The sequence below is a fragment of the Tenrec ecaudatus genome, chromosome 12, assembly GCF_050624435.1.
Source record: "Tenrec ecaudatus isolate mTenEca1 chromosome 12, mTenEca1.hap1, whole genome shotgun sequence".
Lineage (NCBI taxonomy): Eukaryota > Metazoa > Chordata > Mammalia > Afrosoricida > Tenrecidae > Tenrec > Tenrec ecaudatus.
Window position 1 is genome coordinate 28042340 of NC_134541.1, and position 21164 is coordinate 28063503.

The 21164-nt window shown below is 37.8% G+C and overlaps 1 protein-coding gene across 3 annotated transcripts in view; it reads right to left on the reverse strand.

Annotated features, from left to right (window-relative positions):
- Window positions 1-1139: 1139 nt before the first annotated feature.
- Window positions 1140-21164, reverse strand: part of ITCH (itchy E3 ubiquitin protein ligase) — a 117008-nt gene continuing 96983 nt past the window's right edge. For all 3 annotated transcript variants that reach the window (XM_075563753.1, XM_075563752.1, XM_075563754.1), the window contains 8 exons: window positions 20385-20544; window positions 20004-20137; window positions 19554-19694; window positions 14939-15059; window positions 14402-14506; window positions 12642-12738; window positions 9071-9143; window positions 1140-4117 (listed from right to left, as the gene is read on the reverse strand). In XM_075563753.1, coding sequence (XP_075419868.1) covers window positions 4018-4117; window positions 9071-9143; window positions 12642-12738; window positions 14402-14506; window positions 14939-15059; window positions 19554-19694; window positions 20004-20137; window positions 20385-20544 — 931 coding nt within the window. In that variant the 3' untranslated portion in view covers window positions 1140-4017. The remainder of the gene's footprint in view (window positions 4118-9070; window positions 9144-12641; window positions 12739-14401; window positions 14507-14938; window positions 15060-19553; window positions 19695-20003; window positions 20138-20384; window positions 20545-21164) is intronic.

Consider the following 21164-nt stretch of genomic DNA (forward strand, 5'->3'; position numbering starts at 1 on the left):
TGGAAGACCATGATTTTAAGCAGAGGGGAGTCGTTGAGATTTAGGTCAGCCAGTTCACTGAGCTTGCAGAGGATGGGTCTGGAGTGGAGAGAATGGAAACAATGAAGATGGAAGACTGCTGTGGTCAATCAAATTAGGGCAAAGGCCGAGGGGTGGGGTGCGGGGCACCTGGAAGAGAGTCAAAAGTTTTCGAGATAGATGTGACAGGATTCGGAGACAAAGGAGATGGGAAGAATTCATTGGCCATGGAACTTGTGGACTGCAGTTTAGCAATGCCATTAATCACACAGGCTTTGGCGTCTCATCGTTCCAGATCCCAATCCATACTCTCATCACGGAAAACTTTTAGCACGTTACTCAAAACACTTTTGAGCTTGTATTTTTTTCATCTGCAAAATAATTATCCTTCTCCTGAGGTGGCTGAGAAGACAAATGAGAATGCTTTAGAGATCCTGCAGTATCTGGCATTTAGCAGTGAATGCTGGCGATTGTCCGGAACTAGATGACAGTGGTGCAGGGACTGCTCACTAGGAAGAAAAGATATTTAGAAGAGCAGGGCTGAGCATAAGTTGTCAGGAGCAGATAGGCAGGAATCTATAGGACACCTGCTCATACAGGTCATTCTTCTGTAGGTAGGGAACACCTTTTCACCCAAGACAAAAAAGTGTGCAAGTGAAGAACCAAAACGTTTAATTATAAACATAGTCTTATAGTGAGGCAGCTCCTTGAGGACCTTTAAGAAAGCACGTGACTCCCGTGGTAGCTGGAGTTCCCTGAGCATTTGAAATGAGTCCAAGGAAACAAAGAAACCGGTACAGTATTCACAATCCAGTGCTACCGTCTCCTTTAGTTAATGAAAGCACAGACACACAATTTTGTAAATAACTCTCAAAGGAAAGAAAAAGGGCGCGGGGGGGGGGGGGGGGGGGCTGGAGATACCAATTACTAAAACGTAGTAAAACCCTGAAAGTGTTTAGGTGGAAGTTACATCTCAAATGAGGAGGGATAGAGAGCAGAGGAAAAGTTCGTTCCCATGGTTCACTCAGCTACCCATGAGTCACCCTTGATAACACTTAAGGGTCTTCACTTGATCTTAGCCAAAAGGCCGAGAAGCGATTGCTTCAGGGTCTTCACAGATAAAGTGTATTGTTTTAATAGAGTTATTGTAAGTCTTATGACATAGGATTCTTCTGCACTCTGTCCAAAGATCATAAAAACAAGCAGGAAATCACTAATCTAGGCTGCTGGGTCACTTTTCACGATTTCATTTGATGAACCAAGTGAGGTCCTTTAGAATGCTGTCTTTCCCAATCCCCCAAACAGCAGAAGAATAAGGCAGTTGTCACTTTGTTTTTATTTCAATGAAACATGCAGTAAAAAAGAAAAAAATTAACAGAATTTATTAGCATTTACAATGCTTACAAGAAAAAGGACTCTAAGAAGCAATTTAGTTTTGATTTAAGAAGTCGCTAATTTAACACTTACAATAAATCTATTTCAAATGTTCCTTTTAGACCAAAATTTAAGATAGCATTTGGTAGATCCTTTTGTCTATATTTGCCGTGTTTTTATATAATCTCTGATTCTTGGGATATCCAGCCCCCATTTTCCTAACACAGCAGGGAAGACATATACATGTGGCCACTTAAATTAAAGGAAGAAATGGAGTAGGGAGATCACAGGCTGCAAAAATATATACAAGCATTTACCTTTTCCAGAACTAAATGTTTCTTCCATAAAAATATTAAATAGCCAAACCCTATAGAACTAGGGCCAGGGCTAATTCAAATATAACTATTCTGTATTTTAAAAATATAGGGCAGAAAGCCTTTTGGGTGATATTTATACATTTTCACATGATATTTCTAGGTCCCTAAATGAATCATGAAGCATTATGTAGAACAAAACAAAACAAAACAAAACAAAAGAAGCTACTTTCTTACATTATCTCTTAACTTAATCGCATAAATCTCTTGTAAATATTGTAGGCAGCTACATTTCAATATGAGAAATCACCTCAAGAAGAAATCTTTATAAGGCTTAATCTCCACAGCCATGTATGACCGAGGTTCAGACATATATATGAGTGGGTTGGTGGCAGACATTCGCTCTGTAAGACAAAGCAGTAGCATTTGTCCTCCCTGCCAGTGAGAAGGCAAGTCCCGACTTTGAAACGAGGGCTTTTGGAGACCATACTACAGTTCCCAGGCTATATAGGAGAAAAGGTACAATAAAAGCTAAGGGGAGCCTCATTTCCCCCTTGACACCAACAATCCCTGAACGAGGCGACCCTTTTATTCACCTAAGTCTCTGCTTTCTGATGACAGTGTCTAAAAATAGATGCACAAGGTTGAGAAATAAAATGAAATCGTGGTTTCAGGGTTTAATGGGGACCAAAACAAAATCGAAGAGTTCATCAGTCCGTCTCCTGCTTACTGTTGACTGAATGTGTCCCATCCTACTGAAACCTGCTAGGGTCCCTGGTTCCTGGGTTCAAAAGCTGTCCCCAGGGATCAGCCATGACAGCTAACTCCCTTGGCTTAGGCTGCACCCTACAATCTGTAAAGTAAAATCTGTGGTAGGAGCCATCTCGACAGAGTCTAGGTTAGGCTAAGTGAAAAGAAATTAAGTATAGGGAAGTTCAAAGTGCATTAACTGGCTACTAAAGGAGCAGTCTAAGATTAAACGGTGTGTGGGTGGGGGTGGTGGTAAAAAGGATGGATGAAAACTTAAAATTTTAAGTGTGAAAAGAATATTGTAGGTGAGGACATTACTCCAATCAGAATAAAAAAATTTTTAAAGGGAAATTACTTTCGCGTATGTCAGAGAAATGACAGGTGAAGACAATCAAGGGCGGAGGAGGACTACAGCTCTGCGGTCACTAGGCAGTCCCTCCTCGTCTCACACAGCCACAGCACTGCAGAGCATGCTTCACTGCCCTCACACTGCTTACAACCGGAGCGACTTGGAAATCATCACCTAGAGCAGCGGTTCTCAATCTTCCTAATGCCGCGCCCCTTTCCTACAGTTCTTCATGTGGTGGTGACCGACCAACCATAACATTTTCGTTGCTCCTTCACCACTGTCATTTTGCTACTGTTACGAATTGGACGACCCCTGTGAAAGGGTCGTTTAACCCCCATAGGGGTCGTGAGCTACAGGTTGAGAACCGCTGATGTGGAACAAAAGGCAGATTATGACCAAAGTATAAGGATGTCTTCTTTTCCCAAACACAAATATTCACTGTGGCTTGAGATGGACTGCTACATTAATCCCAATTCCAGGTTAGTTTGTGTACACAACAGTGAGAGAACCACAGTGTTAATGTTCAGTTTAGTATTTGCAAGGCAACTGAAACAATCAAAATTCTCAAGTGAGCAGTCTGAAGGAAGTCATTTGCAGGCTGGGACCAACTGCTCCCTGAATTCAAATGGACAAAGCTACTTTGCAGGGAGATGCAAGAGTCCTAGCCTGCACCTCCTCCAGGTGTAACATCAAAATGCTGCAGGATTCACGCTCCACAAAGGAAAACACTTCCAGGCTGAAGTGAGAGGGAAAGCATGAGCCCAAGTCAGCGCAGGGCCCCAGAAGCTGGGTCAGCTTGTTCTTTTAACAAAGGCCCCTAAACCAAGGGGTTAACACCAAGATCTTGCATATTGTAGTTACCACGGGACTTCCCTGCATATGTGCAGAACCTTAAAGAAAAACAGAACTACTCCCAAGTGAGACTTCTGTGTACAAAATTGTTAAGGAAACAATCTAGTAGAATAAGACAAGGCAGATTTCATTGCTGTTAGATCTCAAGTTAAGAAGGTTCTGAGTAGTCATTTGCAGATCTGATTTCTGGAAATGGTGGAATAGAAATCCAGAATCCCTGGGCGAGAAATCTCAGTGATAACAGTAATTTGTTTACACAGACAACTCTCTAAACAGCCACAGTCCATTTACAGCAAAATGTGCAAAGAGGGAAGGGCAAGTCGTGCCATCTTGTCCTGCAGTGGTGCCGATCCTCAGAAGCTACTCTTGTCCAAAACCTTCCGTTTCTTCAATGGCAAACAGCAGCTTTTCCTTCAGTTGTTCGTAACTCTTATAAGGTGGCAGGTCCAGGCGGTTAAAACTAAAACAAACAATCATTAGCTTGAGAAAAGGAAATATACCAAGAATCACATGGACAAGTATTCTATAGCAAACTTGGCTTTACACGTGGGCAGAACGGGTTCAAACCCCAGCCCTGGGAGTGAGTGCTTTCCCCTTTTCCAAGTGTCAGTTCCTTCTCCAGGAACAGGGCAGTGGCAGTATCTCCCCCCTCAGGGTGGAGTGAGGCCACAGCCAGCACAAAGCACAGTGGGGGTGCTCAGAGGGGTACTCTGTTCACCAGAGGCAGCAAACTTTTTCTGTCAGTCACCTAGGAAGGGCCAGACATCCGTAACGCCTCTTTGCAAAGTTAAACACACCATCTTCTGAGTAAGAAATGCCTTTAATATTCCGCTTCCACTGCATTTTCATGCACTAGTTTGAAGCTTGTGGGATTTTACGTGGCAGCTTCTAACTTGGGGCTGTTACTGGTGGCACACGAGGGCTAAGTGTTGGGCTGCAAACCTTGAGGTTGGCAGTTCAAAAACAACAGCTGCCCTGAGGGAAAAAGTTAGGCTGTCCGCTCCTGTAAAGACACGCAGTCTCAGAAAACCTACGTACGGTCACTGGGAGGCAGACTTGACTAGACGGCAGTGGGGTTATTTTTTTGGTATCAATATCTCAAGGTAACAGATAGAGAATCTCTTCTAACGGAATCCAGGACAGATAAACCCCTCAGGAACAGTTATGGGAGTAGCGATACCATGAGGGGAAAGGGGGGAGGAGGAGGAGAAACAGGGAACCAATTGCAATGATCTCGAACAACAGAAACGTGGGTGAAGGGAGACAGCGTACAGTTTCAGACATGAAAAGGATAATTTATAATTTATCAAGGGTTCACGAGGATGGGGAAGGGAGGGGAAAAAAGAGGAGCTGACACCAAGGGCTCAAGTAGAAAATGATGATGGCAGCATATGGACAAATGTGTTTGATACTATTATGTATGGATTGTTATAAGAGCTGTAAGAGCCCCAATAATGATTCATTTTTAAAAAACCAAATGAAGGTGAATTATGAGAGTGACGAGTGCAACGAATGTATAAGGGTGCTTTGCTCAATTGATGTATGTACAGATTGTGATAAGAGCCTTATGAGCCACAATACAAAGATTTAAAAAAAACAAAAACCAAATGATTCTAGAGCTTTGGTCCTCAGCTATATACATTTTTATGGTAAGGCTTAGGAAAATGTACAGTGACAGGGAAATCATGCTAGCTATAAAGGAAAACAAAATGATTTCTTTTGTTAGCCCTTGCAAATGAAAAAAACAAAAAACAGAACTTGGCCAAACAATGAGGTTAGTTTATAAATGACTGAGATAAGATGTTCATAACAGTACAATGAAAGCACAGGACTATGTTTCAACTGTGAAAAAAAAGCAAAACGTCAGCGGTCAAATCAAAACACATGTACGTGCAAGGTTAACATACAAAAAACAACTGCGTTTCTAAGCACTGACAATGAACCACAACCTAATAAACCTTGTAACTTTGAGTATGGCCTGTGAGTTCTATGCAGCTACTGTAATAGATTATTGAACTCAACAGAGCAGTAGAGAGTGCCATGGGGGGGCAGTAGGTATAAGACTTGGTAAAAAGATTGGAGGATGGAGGGAGACACAGCTTACCTTCCCCTCCAAGGAGTCAGCTTTGAACAGTTGATGCGGTGAGGCCTCTCTCCCCTCATAAAATTACAGGAGACTAAGCCTACACTATGCTATTTTATAAGAATACAAAAAGAACTCTTACAACTCACCATAAAAGGCAATCCAATTTTAAAACGAGCAAAGATACACCAAGAGCCAATAAGCACAGGAAAAAGTTGTCAGGAAAATACTACTCAAAATCACTATGAGGTATTAGTTCAAACACAGCAGGATGGCTATAATTGTTTTAAAAAGTGAATATGAAAATACAGATGAACTGCTGGTAGGAATATAAAATGATGCACTTGTTCTGGAAATGAATAACTCCTAAAAAGGAAGGGGGGGGGGGGAGGAGGGTGAGGGGGGAAGGGGGAGGCTGACACCAAGAGCTCAAAAGAAAATAATGATGGCAACATATGTGCTTGATACAATTGATGCATGATTGCTACAAGAGCTGTAAGAGATCTCAAAATGTTTTTAAAAACATTAAAAAATATATTAAAGATTTAAAAATAATGTACCCCTAATTTAAAGAAAAAGGAATTCAAAATCTATAGCTACCATATGACCTAGCTATTCTGATCCTAGGTATATATACAAGAGAAATAAGTATGTCCAACTCAAACACTTGCACATGAATGTTCATAGCAGCATTATTTGTAATAGCCAGAAAGTGGAAATGACCTAAATGGCCTTTAACTGATAACTAGATAAACAAAATGTGGTGTTACCCAAACAACAGAATACGTTTTAATCAAGAAAAGAAGTGAAGTACTGAAAATACAGCATGGGGAGCCCTGGTAGCACAGTGAGTTAACCACTGGGCTGCTCACTGCAGTCAGCAGTTCAAACCCACAGTCTGTGTGGGAGAAAGAGGAAACCCTTGGCTCCCGTGAAACGGATCAGCTCAGACAACATGGATGGACCTTGAAAACAAGATCTTAAGAAGCCCGACATAAAACACCACGTATTGTATGATACCATTTATAAGTCCAGAATAAGCATGTAAATACTAGGGGCTAGGAGCAGTTGGGGCAAAGGTGGAGTGTTGATGGATATAGTTTCTTAGTGGGGCGGGACCTGTTCTGGAACTAGATAGCGGTGAAGATGAGGGCACTTCAAAAAGTTTGTGGAAAACGAGAATTATAAAAATGGGACTCTACTCACTCAAAAAAAAAAAAAAAGCGAGAAGTAATGGACTTGCCCCCTCATGAACACTATTGAGTCATCTACTTTTAAAATAGTAATTTTTATAGGGAGCCAGAGATAGCAATCAGCAATGAAGATAGGTTAAAAAGCAAATAGAGGGAATAATGTAGGAGCAAAACATTTGAGCAAAAGGAAGTCAAGCAGATTTCAAGAGAGCAGTGTTTTAAACTTGGGAATAAAATAACAGTAACCTCTAAGAAAATGGGTAAAACTTATCAAAATAAAAGGAAAATCAGACTTAGAAAATAGAAACATAAGCAGCACACACGCAAAATGAAAGCAGTAACAATCAATTGCTATCAATAACACTGAATATAAATGGATAATGTACCGGTTAACAGAGCATAGCAGAAAAAATATGAAAACAGGAGCAATTAATATGCAGCTTACAAGAAATACGCCTTAAACACAAAGACAAAAATAGACTTAAAATCAAAGAATGGGAAAAATATATTAAGCTAATGAAAATTTTAAAACCTGTGGGAGTGGCACGATTAAATTTTATAAAATAGACCTCAAAGCAAAATCCACTATGGGAAACAACAAAGGACAGTCATGTTGAAAGGGGACAACTGAACAAGAAACGAGAACCAATAAGTACCCAGGTGCTCAATGAAAGGCTTTCCAATACATGAATCAAACTCATAGATTTGATGAGCAAAACAGACAACACTACAATGCTAGGAGACTTCAATCTGCCATTCTCCAGGAAGGACAAACAGCTAGAAAGAAACCCAACAAAGAGACAGAAGAACTAAGCACAATCAACTTGACCTCTTACACATATGCAGAGCACTCCACCCAAGAACACGATACATTCTTTTCTAGTATAGATAGGACAGCAAAGCAACCCTTAATACATTTCAAAATAATGAAATTTCAAAACCTATCTTCTCAAATCACAATGCTGGGAAATTGGAAGCCAACAATTAAGACTAAGGAAAAATCAGAACCATGGAACTTGGATAAAACGCTGCTCAAAACGCACTGGGTCGTTAAATAAACTGAAACAAGTGAACAATTTGGAAAGCAGCACTTAGAGGGATGCGCCGTGAGCAGCCCGGGACATGCATGGACTAGGAGGACACTGCACTGGAGAAAGTGACTCAAACTCCCAAGGACAAGTACTGTAGGTGATCACTATCATGCGTGCATGTCCCAAACAAGTCTTTAGTGGAGACTGGAGAGGAGGGGAGGGAAGGGGATGCAACAGGTTAGAGCACAGCCTTCCAAATGTATCTGACTTACCACTCCTTTTCAGAAAACAAGAATTACTCATTGTCCCTGATAGTTAGAAACTGTTGTACTATAAAAGCCCACAATCCAGGGTAAAGCATAGGTATTAGCTTTTGTAGGCCCTGGATTGTTCCATCAGTTCCCAGGGGTGGTGTGTTACTCACCTTAGGAAACACTGGGCTGGAGGGTTGACAGGCATGAACCTGAGTTTTATCATATGTGGATTATGTCTCCACAAAGTACTATTTAAAATTCACGTCTTTTATGTATAAAATAATTTTTTAAAAGATAATGAATTAGTAAAAAGAGCAAGGTTCATAGACAATGAAAATGTTTCACAAAATAAATTTCAAATATTGTTGATATCAGGCCAAAGTATAACATATTTTTGTGTTTAAAGTAAGATTGGGATTCCTTGCTTTCATTCAGAAAAAAGTTAAGTTTTCTACATGCCACATTTAAAAAAATTCAGGGCTAGAAAGTAAGAATCACTGGCAATGGGGACAAGGCATCATTTGGAGTGATCAAATGCTCCCAAAGAGGACTGCGATGCTGGCGGCACTGCTCTGCAGATCCACTAATCACTGAATTACATACACAGACGGCACTCTGTGATGGGCACTCTCTCTCAGAGCGGCCGGCAGGTTCAGAACTGACCTTGCAGGCAGCAGCCCGATGTGCAACCACTGTGCCACCACGCTCCAATACATAAAGGAAGCCTCAATAAAGCAGTTAAAAATAAATGGATATTGTTAAATATATTTTACTTCTGATATCTAACAAGTTTTAATGTCTATAGGATATCTGGAAAGGGGCTTTTTACTTTCTCTTTCTAAATTTACTTACCAAGTATGACTTCTGGGTAGCCAATTTTCTTTCCCCACTTTTTCAATGCAAAACTTCTGTGGTCCATTGCTTCCTATAAATATATAGAAATAAAAAATAAACTACAGTTATGTCATCCCAGTGGTTTTCAAACTGTGGTCCCTAATCCAGTAGTATCAGCACCATAAGGAATTTCCTAGAAAGACAAAGTTCACTTCAGACTATTGAGTTGGAAACTCTGAGAGTGGTGCCGAGTTAATTCTATTGGGCACTGAATTTTAGAACGATGTATGAGCTAAAGCACAGTCAAAGTAAGAAAATGCTGCTTTAGACACCATTCCATAGCTGGAATACAATAAAATGATTATTAATAACTTGCAGAGAACACACAAAAACTGTAATTTCAGTAGTGGTAAACACAACAGCAAAACCCAAATCCACTGTCTTACACAAATACTTGATTTAGGTTGAGAATTGTTAAAGTCTTTTAAAATGAAAGCTAAATGCCAGTAAGTCAGCTCTAACAGCTGCCTCGTGTGCTAAGGAATTGTTCTTTATTTTCAATGGCTGATTTTTCACAAGTAGGTCTTTCTTCCAAGGGTTTCTGTGTTTTAAATGGTTATGTAAAAAGTCCAATAGCATAAGAGAGTTTACTATTTCTTCAGTATGAAGGTTAAAATGATTTAATTACACTGGAAAATATTTAATAATTTATTATCTCTACTTGCTACTTCTTTAAGCATACAGTAGAAAAGGAGTTTAATTCAAAAGTGTGCATATTAATAGAGAAGCTTCTGGTTTTAACAGACTTAGAATCAGATATTAAATATCAGAAACATTATGAAAGAAAATGAATTTATAGAATTTCATTAATAAGGCTGTTTTACAAATACATCATATTATTACCATTCTGAATACTTCCTAAGATATTATGGAGCATAAAATAATTTTTAAAAATCTAGTTGTAAAAAATTATATACTGAAATTATTTAGGCTTTGTGTTTTCAGTCTTACTCCAACACTGTCTCTAAAAGTCTATTTCAGGGGTTTTCGACCTTCTTAATGTCGCGACCCTTTCATATAGTTCCTCAAGTTGTTTCGTCGCTACTTCCTCACTGTAATTTTGCTACTGTTGTGAATCGGGCGACCCCAAAGGGGTCGCAACCCACAAGTTGAGAACTGCCGGTCTGTTACATAGCTTCTGTGTAGATTGTTATCTATATTTCTATTCTCAGCCACTGCTCAAGTGATATGGCCTCTAGGCCTCTTCAGGTCTTGATCGCTGACATACTTCCACGCATTCGTCACTACTCAGAACCAGTGTCAGGGCTTGCGAGTTATTTTGACCTTACGCCTTTAAACACAGACTACCTAATTTTTCTTCTCTTTGACAGTTCATAATTTATCTTGGCAGATGTAGCATTCCTACTTCATTCATGCTACATACTCCCATTATCATAAATATTTAAGTCTGTTACATAAATATTTTATAGGTCTGCTGTTTTTCTATTGTTTTCTTACTTTTACACAGAATGGCTTCTGATCTTATCTTAAACACAAACATTTTAATAAGCAGGAATAAATATCTATTTACTTAATTATATCTTCTAGTATAGTTGTTCCCAAATATTCATGTACCAAAATAAATTTCATTACAAATTATTAATTTCTCCTTTGTTGTATAATTGGGCCACACATTTTATTTTTATTTTAAGGAATCCTTTTGAGAGGACTCACAGCTCTTACAGCGCATCCACCGAGTCAAGCACATGTGTGCACATGCTGCCATCATCCTTTTCTACACGTTTTCTTTCTACTTGAGCTCTTGGTATTAGCTTTTTTTTCACCCCTCTCTCCCCGACCGTCCTACCCTCATGAACCCTTGATTTATTATCATTATCAATATTATACCACTACACCAACAGGGCTCTTAGAAACCTTAGAACTTCCCCCAATAAAATGATTAAAAAAAAGAGAAACCCTAGAAGTTATGTCATCTATTACTTTTGTTCAAGAATATTAGTTATTATAAATATGCTATCAAATCAGAATGTTGGCTGATAAGACAGAAAACGTTAAAGAATTAAAAGCATTACTGTTAGGACTTTTCACTGGGTGGAAGGTTAACCAGAGGCCTTTTAAAATCTGTGAATCACCTTGTCTCTACTTCTCAGCAGTTCCCTTCGGTGTGGGCTTAGACAGCCCTTATTCAACCCCAACTACTATTTCAAAGAGCAGGTCTAGTTTTTGTCTGTTCAGTGATTAGATTTCCAGTTAATATTGAGACATTTGTACCAATTTTTTTCTCACTGCTACTTTCCTCCCTAACCTCCAAAATAAATGTTTTGTTCTCTTTTTGTCCTTCCTCAAATTAAAGTGTATTCTAAAAGATGCACCTCAACAACATCTTCAGAAACTGTCCTCTCAAGGACTTCTATAGTACAGTTCTGGGTACAGAATTCCCGTCTATGTATGTTAGTTAGCTTCTGAAAGACTGTTACGACTTCATTAGGTCTTCTTTACTCTGAAGTCTTCAGGCTATTTATTCCTGGCACCTATCTAAATCAGATGTGTGTAAGCAGATGTGCTGTACTCTCGTCTTCTATTGTGTACGAGAGAACTCCTTCCCACAGCTTCAAAAGTCACTGCTGTTACGTTGTCTGTGACATTCCCCCACCTCTTTCTGGTGCATTCGTCCCAACTGCACCCCTGCCCGGGATGGTCTACTAGTCTGCCAGTCACCCGAAACTCTGAGCAGGGTCTGAGACTGCCTCCTCCCTGCACCCTCTCTGTCTCGTAACTTGGGAGTTCTCTTTGACACTCCTTTATATGCCACCCACCTTCCAAACCAAGTATTATTTTCCATTTATTTCTCCCTATAGAACTTCCCCAGTGCTTATTCTTTCTTCAGTTTCCACTTCATTTCCTAAGATCAGGATCTCATCATGCTGTAATAATTTATTTCTATCTCCAGACTTCCCCCATCCTTCAATCTACCCAATTTATACCTTGCTATGAAGTCTTCCTAAAATGCCGCTTTAACAATTCTGTTCAAAGCTGTTTTCATAGCTTCCACTACCCTCCAATTAAGATCCAAATATATTCTGTCTTGATAACATGAACACTTTCAGCTCTGTAAGTAATACACAAGGATGTCTCACTGCTTTTATTTCTGCTATGTCTTCGCCTACAATACTTCCTATATATATTTAACTCACTGCCATTGAGCCAGTGCTGGCTCGTTAGTGACTCCCTGTGGGTTTCCATGACGGTAACTGTTTATGAATTTACTTATTTTTAATGTCATAAAATTAGCATTCTCATAGTCACTCACTTTAATGCAACACCTAGCTTAATCACTCACAGGTACTGCACTAATTGAAAAGTAACAGGACCTGTTACAGACTCTGAAATGTCCACATGTCCAAAGAGATAAAGACTGAAGAGTGGCTGATTTATGTTTAGGCAAGCAGGGGTAACTATGAATAGTTAAGAAAACAGTTTCTACTTGTCTTTGTCATTTGTTATGTCTATGAGCACAGCAGTGGAATAAGCACACTTCTCTACAGGAAAGGTGACCCTGTATACATACCCATGAGGTCAGCAAATCCTCCCACTGGCAATCGACAGGTTCCAGTGACAAACTGCAGAAGTCTCATTCTCTTTTCATTATCGATTTCTTTAACAAGCTATGAAAAGTACATTTTAAGAGGCATGTTGGTCACACGTTTAGCATATTAAACCAGAAAGAGGTATCATTTCAAATTTAAAACAGTAAGCTACTCTCGATAATGACGGCAGGGAACGCTGTAGGCCCACATCCTTACAAGGTGCTAAGTCAGGCCACTAGGCCCAAGAGCAGCCTTCTCATGCAGTCTCAAGATTCGCTTTTCCAGGGCAGCGCCTCTCTTCACTCCCAGTATGTGTGCTGCTGAAGCAGACACAGAATATCGGTCCAACAGGACATTCAGAATGGGCTTTTGGTGCATGAGCAAATCAATCTACAGAATGCTAACCCATATCCAATCACCTTCTTCCTGCATTGTCCGTAAGGTTTTGGGGCAGCCAGGAACAGTTGAATTTATGTGGCTTTTACCACTTTGACTCAAATATTAGGTTTCCATAGGGTGTTTTCTAAGCTACAGCACACTTCTACAGCACAATTCTTTTGATTGTCAGATATTTTTATAAAAAACAATTTTTATCTTCTACACTATTATTTTAAAATGCTAATTCCATTTGTTAAAGAGTTCAGTTCATCTTCTGAATTACTTAAATGAATTTCTTTACATGAAGTCATCATTTTTTGAGATGATACCATGACTGCAAACTAGATCTAAATTTTCCCTTGTTAACATTATTTATCTCTTAATGAGGTCTGAATGATGAATACCACACTTCGAGTTAGACACTAATTATTTCTAAATCATTTAGATCAATAGGTGCATTGTGTCTTATACTTTGGATAAAAGGAGAAAGTGTGTTTGCTGACTTGGCAACAATCTTAAGAAGCTATTAAAATCAGTAATAGTTTGTTTATGTAACACACAGTTGGGGTTGTGGCGCCAGTGTACATTCATACATTTTGTTCTGTGATTCACTTCCTATGTGACATTCCGTTCTAAAACACTTATGTCTTCCAACAGAAACAGATGAACAATTGTTGAGCTAAAAGCTGGAAAATATCATGCTAATTAAAATAAATCCAGAACAGAAGGGTAAATACTTTATGGTCCTTTTATGTGAGGTATCTCAGAAGGACAAATGCATCGAAACAATAGCAGATAAGGAGTTGCCAGGAGCTGGGGAAGAGGAGAGGGGAGTGCTACCTGTTAATTGGTGCAGTTTCCATTTGGAACGATAGAAAGTTAAAAATTGATGGTGCTTATGGTTGGTACAATGTGGTGAATGTCAGCAAACTGCACATTTTAAAATGGTGAAAAATGGCAACTTTATTGTATATAATTTTTACCATATCCATAAACCATAAAGACTTTACACTGACCGACCTTCCAAATCAACACTGACTACACTCATGTTGAGACAACTACTTCTGGAAGAAACTGAAGCAGAATATTACCCACCAATGAAAAAGCTTCAGTTCACGACTGAAAATAAAGTTTTGAATTTCACAGATGCTAATTCTAGTTAAGTTGAAAAATCTCTATGAAATGACTTTTCTGTCTAAAAATAATAATTACTCACACTGTTGATTTTCAATTTTCACAGGAGTACAATTCAGTGTTCTGGAATTCTCATTCTTTGTCATATTATCAATAATTTGTATTGATCCAAACAGTCGAATGCCTTTGCATAATCAACAAAACGAGAGAAAGTAATAGATGAACAAACCTGCCAGAACCATATGATTTGCTTGCTTGTCCTTGTGTAATGACGGTAGATGGCATGTCTCTGCCAATCATTCAAATCAATTTCCTGCATTCCACATAAAAGAACCTTTAGGGAGAGAGAAAAGACAATTTGTAATTCGAAAGCCTATGTAAAAATGAAAAAAATAGAAAAATGTATGCAAAAAAGTAAAGTTAAACACAGCTATAAAAAACACAAATTACTAAAAATGCAAGACAAAAAACCACTAAACTATTCAGGAGGTGTCAGTTTGTGAACTGCGTCAAGACTTGTCGCACATTGAATTTCTATGTGAGGAGTGTCATATTTACACACACACATCATTCATCGTAGCGATGTCCTTATGGTAAAACATATCTTCTATTTTTCAAGGGGGGATGGGGTTATTGTTTTATCTTTAGATAAATAATGTCTTTTTACCCACTGGAATGCTCAAAAACATTAAAAACATTACTGATGGCACCAGAAGGTATTATTTATCAGCACACTGCAGGAAAAGATGAAAAAACAAACTGTTACCTCTAGTTCTTTTGCATCAAAGTATTGCAAATATTGCTGAGGAAGTATTTCATTGAAGCCCTCAAAGAAAGCTTGTGTCTGTTCTTCAACACCTCGAGACAACCTCCACTCAGCTACCATTCTAGGAAATAAAAGTAAAAAGCTATCTATCAGAAAGTTTATATTTTTCCTGTTAAGCTGTATGTAAAATAATTTTTAAAAATTTCATTACTATGAAAAACCTTAAAATATAAACAAAGATATAAAAGATAACATGATGAGCTCAATGTACAAATCTCCCAGCTTCAACACAAGGATAATCATGTTCCATTTATGGCACTATCATTCCCTTGATATAAAAAATATTTCAGACTATAACTCTAAGAATATGGATCTCTTTTAAAAAACATAAACACCATAATTCCATTTTAAAAAGTCAACTAGGCACATCTCTTTTAATTATCCTTTATCAAATATTCCAAATTTTAACTTTGCATTTAAAAAAAATGTTTTTAAAATGCCCAGAGTATACATCTTAAAAAGAGTTAAACTGATACTTTCCATTTTGCTGTAGAATATTTACTTCTCAAAAGTTTTACTGCTAGGGGAAAAAAAATTTTAGTGCTAGGAATGTGATTACTTGACAACTTATGACATCTTTTAGAGCCTGGCAAGTGTACTGTACCCTCTAGTCTCTAAAACTCAGGAGCCCTCCTGGGACAGTGTGTCCAGTGTTTGGGATACGAGCCGCTCCATGGGACAAAGAGGAGGCTTCTAATGGGATTCTCAGCCTAGGAAACCCTAAAGAGCAGTTTGAATTTGTCCAACAGTATTGCTGTGAGTCACAATTAACTCACCAGCAGTGGAAGTCTCTATATGTCTGGAAAATAGCAGTCTATTATTAGTGTACTCCTCCCAGAGATAACAATTATGAACTCCAGGAAAGTTATTAAAAATGACTATTTGAAGATATCAGAGAAAAACAAAGAGCAAGCAGAAAATGGAAGTGATGAGATCCTTGTAGGAAGAATAGCACCGTAAAATTGATCCCTATGTAACACATTATTTTTACCTGAAGCTACTTTCCAGTTTACCCAAAACACAGGGGAATGGGGATAAACTGGAAAGTAAGAGTCTTACTAGGTTGGGAGTATAAAGCTGCCAAGTAGTTGTGGGGAAATTTCCAGAAGGAGCCCCAAAAGTGCATTCAAATGTATTTAAAATCCTCACTCTTTCCTAAATTACATATGTAGAATGATGTTATGACTGACTCAACAATAGAAAAAATAAGATTAAAAAATTTCTATAGAAAGCAACAACTGGAAAGCTAAATACATCAGCAGAAATGTAAGCAGCAACCTAAGTTGCAAGAAAGAATTCGAGAGCTTCTAGCTCACAAAGTTAAAGGGGCTCACACTGAGTTTCCCATCAAGATGTCAGAGGACCATGTCATGGTATGCTGTAGGACTTGGGCAAAAAAATATCAGCTGTAGAAAGTTTCCATATAATTTAAGAGATCTGCTCTTGATTTAAAATATCTGCCAGGGAAAACAAACAGGTAAACAAATAAACTCAGTATCCTTTGACGAAGAAAAAAGAATTCAGGATCGCTATTAAGTATCATTAAAAAAACAAAAAACCACAAACACGATATACAAGCATCAGAAAAATGTAGCCCATAACCAAGGGAATGCCTCAAGATCCACTGATAATTCACTTTGTATTTAGCAATGACTTAAACGCAGTTATTTTAAAATGTATTTGAAAAATTAAAGGAAAAGACAGGATTCTCAGCCAAGAAATTGAAATCTTAAGATTCAGATGGCAATTTAGAATTATATGAAATGGATGTCCTAAGAAGCTGAGGATACAACAGAAGAAACAATCAGTAAATTCGAAGGTAGGCCAATCAAAATTATCCAAAGTGAAGCTCAGAGAAAAAGGATTGAAAAAGAGAAAAATATGAACAGAGCACCTGAAAACTGTAAACGAAATAATGCCAAGAGGAAGTGAAGCAAAAGGAACATGTATAAAGTTAAACATAAAAGCAATCACACTTATGCACATCGTCAAGTAGTTAAAATCTAGAATTTTATTAAAATATTTTAAATTTCAGACAGAAAAAATATATTTCATTCATAACAATAGCAAAGTCAATGGCTCACATTATTAAAAAACATGGACAACAATGGAATAACCTTGTAAAAAGGAAATGTTGGTAAAAACCTTCCCACACGTTACGGTAAGGGCATAAAAACAAACCATTAACCTAGATCTAGTGAAAATATCCTTCAAAATGTAAGGTAAAAATAAATATGCTTTCAGGTAAAAAGGAGAATAATTAGCTGCTAGCAGATGCATACTAAGAGAAATGATAAAAAATGTTATTCTGAAGGGAAATGATTCCAGATGGAAAAAAATTAATCTGTGATAAAGAATGAAGAGGGGCAGATATGGTAGCTTTATAAAGGGGTACCCTAAACAAACCCACAACCCGTCCCCCTAAAGCCATGTCTTTAATTTTTTTTTTTTTTTTACAAAACAGCCTTACCACCTTCAAAGTACTCCCCATTGTATTTAATACATTTGTCAAATCTGCGATTCCATTTTTGGAAATATTTTTGAAACTCATCTGTTTTGATATAGCTAACAGCACCTCCCTCATTTTTTTCCTTCTACGATGTCAAATCTCTCTTTTCATGTCACTCTTCATTCTCAGAAACAAAAAGAAGTCGCACAGAGGGAAATCAGATGAGTAAGGCGCTTGGGGCAAAAGATACACGCCGATGTTGACCTAAAACTGGCACACTGTGAACAGGCACATTGTCATGGTGGCAAACCCATCCCAGTCTACTACAAATCGGGCCTTTTTTGTAGCACACTCTTATGCACTATGAGTGCACATTTCCTTCTGTTCGGGAAGTTAACAGTTATCAAGAACGAGGCTTGTCATCAATTGACACTTCACCTTGTTTGAAACAAGAAAACCACTTGTATACTTGAGTTTTCCACATAGCGCTGTCCTCGTAGGCTGTGTTCAACACAAGTTTCTGTGACATTTTTCCTGAGCAGGAAACAAAACTTCACAGTCGCACACTGTTCTCTTAAATAAGCCATCACAAAAAATGAGGTTCAGGGAAAACTCCTTTTAGGAAAATTTCACTGTGACCAGAGAGAACCTGTTTAGGAGACCGGGTGCACTAACCCAGAGTGAGGTGCTCAATGCTCGCCTAGTGGGGAAAATGCGTAATACTATGAGAGCTCCACCTAGTGGGGCTTTTTTCCATTTTTTGGGGGGTACCCCCTCATAGCTAAAAACCAACTTCTATACTTGAATTTTTTGTAAATCATAAGGTATGTGAAATATATTTCAATAAAACTTAAAAGAAAATATGGGGGTAGGTAGAGCTGCTCAATTTCCTTAATGAGTTCAGATCTTCAACAACCAACAAATTATTCAGAACACAGACAACGACCACAAATCAGTAATAAAACAAAACAATTACAAAACGGACACAAGATTTGCACAGACTCTTCACAAGAGTATCTTCAAATAGCCAATATGCACTGGGAAAGTCATGGTGGAAAGCAAATTGAAATCTTCGTGCACTCACAATGGCAATGTTGTGTTTATGAGACTGTGAAACAACTCTTACACTGCTTGTGGGACTTCAAAATGCTACACAAACACTCTGAAACACTGCTTGACAGTGTGTAATGAAGCTAAACACTTACTGTACAAACTACCAGTTCCATTCCGAGGTATTTTACTCAAGAGAAATACAAACATATGTTCCTAAAGAGACAACAGAAGTGGCCACAGCAGTTTGACTTGTAGTTCCAAACCGGGAAACCACCCAAACGTACAGGAGAATGGATAGGTAAATTGTGGTACATGAGAGTACACCTCCCCCCAAAAAAACAGAAAACGGCAAGAAAAGCTCAGCTGGGTGGAGCTTTTGTAAAATGCATTTTTTTAAGCGAGCAACTTGCTCAGAGTTAGTGCATCCAGTAGCGTCGCCTGTTTTAAAGTGAATTTTTTTCTAAAAGCACATTCCCTCGAACCTCGTTTTTGTGATGGCCAATTTAAGAAAACAGCATGTGGCTGTGAAATTTTGTTCCCGCTCAGGAAAAATGCCACAGAAATCGTTGTGAGGTTGAACACAGCTTACAAGGACAGCGCTATGAGAAACATTCAAGCGTACAAGTTGTTTCCTCGTTTCCAAAAAAGTGATGTTCCCACTCTTCACTTACACACGAGTAGTTTTCTAAAGTGAAATCTGGTGCTATGTGGAATAAGATACTTCACAAGTAAAACAATGTCCTTCTCTTTGACCTTGCACAGCTCATATCCTTTTCATCTCTCCATCCACTTATATGGTGGAAAATGATTTCTCATATAACATGATCGCGTCATAATACACAATCCATTCTGAGAATTAGTACAAGGGCAAATGTTATTCTTAAAATACTGTCCATTCATCAAAAGGGACTTTTAAGAAGTTCCTGGAAAAATTCCACTATCTTGTAATTCCATTTTTCCATAAACTATGTGAAGCTCCCCTGTGTTACTAGATCGTTACATGCTGTGGTCCATGAGAATGACTAAAGTATGTTTACAAGGATTCTCTCTCACCTGATGTATTCTTCCTTATTTTCTTCTGTTACAAGAATATTGCCACCATTGGGTTTCAAATCATGACTCTTTATTTCACCTAGAATTTCTTTGTCGACTGAGAAGTACATTTCCAAACCACATTCTTCAATATTGTTTTCTCTGCAAAAATAAAATCAATGCATTTGTTATATTCAATCATAATTTAAAGGTCTATATCCTTAAATTATATTAAGCTATAAAATCAAACTAATAAGAAAACTAGATAATTATACTTTAAAAATCAATGTTTTGGGCTAAGTACCTAGGTTTATTTCTGTAAATTCACATTTGAACAACACAGGTTTCATCAATGTATCAATTTAAATCCTGTAACCCAATTACATGCTTAGTTTGGATAAATTAAAAGTTGCATAATGAAGGCATATAAACTACATTTTGAGAAATTATATGCAAACAAGGGTAACTCACTTAACCCAGATGAGAGAATTATAAAATTCCGGATCAATTGACTCTAAATCCTTGAGTCCAACTGGTTTGTTTAAGATCCGCTTGTAGAAGGGCAAAGAAAAGCCTGTATCTATGAATTTCCCATGAAATAGAGCCTGTACACGCAAAAAAATATGAGCAGTTAGAATTATTGTGTTGTAATTTAAATAGGAGTCATTTTATTTAGAAATATTCGATGAATTCTTTGTATTATGTTAGGGAGAAGGATATATATATATATATATAATAAACACAAAGAAATGCTATTATGAGGTGAAATTTTCAAATAAGAAAGTGAAAGAAACAATGCTTTATTACTGATTTGGCAAAAATAAACACACACAGGTCTCCACCTGCACTTACCATGGCAATAAACCTGCCAATAAACCGAAAATATTTCAGGTGATCTGGATTGATGTAAGAAGCGGGGTTGATCTGCAAACAGTAGTTATCCTTCCCTGCATATTCAAACAGGCAGTACATTGGGTTCAGCACCTCATGCGACAAAAGAAAGAACCATTCTCTGAAATCAAAAGAAAACTTTGGGTAAAAAATCCTGTGAGTAGTCATGCTAAAAATTTAAAAAGCAGTGCTACTCAATTTCAAAGAACTTATATTCATTAGCTGGTGATAGTTTTCTACTTCCATTTAGATTTTTTAGTAATTCTGTTTAAATTCACATTTCAAAGATGACATATATACCATTACTATATTTCAAAGAATCTAAGACATGAAATGCACCATTATTTGGTGAACCACTAAAAATGTTTCCAATTATAATATTAGGGCACATTCCAATTTCATAATTTTGAAAGTATTAGTCTTAGAATCAATGAAATAATCATATATAACTCTAAAATTCCATATCAAGCCATTTGAGAGCATCTGAGGTGAGTCTAACATGAAGGGATCTTTAAAAAGTTCATTGGTAAATTTCAGTACCATTTCCTTTTAATAATATTTTCCTAAATTTCTCAGAGCCCCTTCCGTATTACTAAACCCTATGGGTAAAATATTAGAGTGCTCGTGGAAAGGCCAGCAGTTTAAATACAACAATCACTCTGCTGGAGAAAGATGTAGTTTACTTTGGTAAAGATTTGGAAATCCTACAGCTTTGTATGCTTTAGGGGCAAATCAAATCCA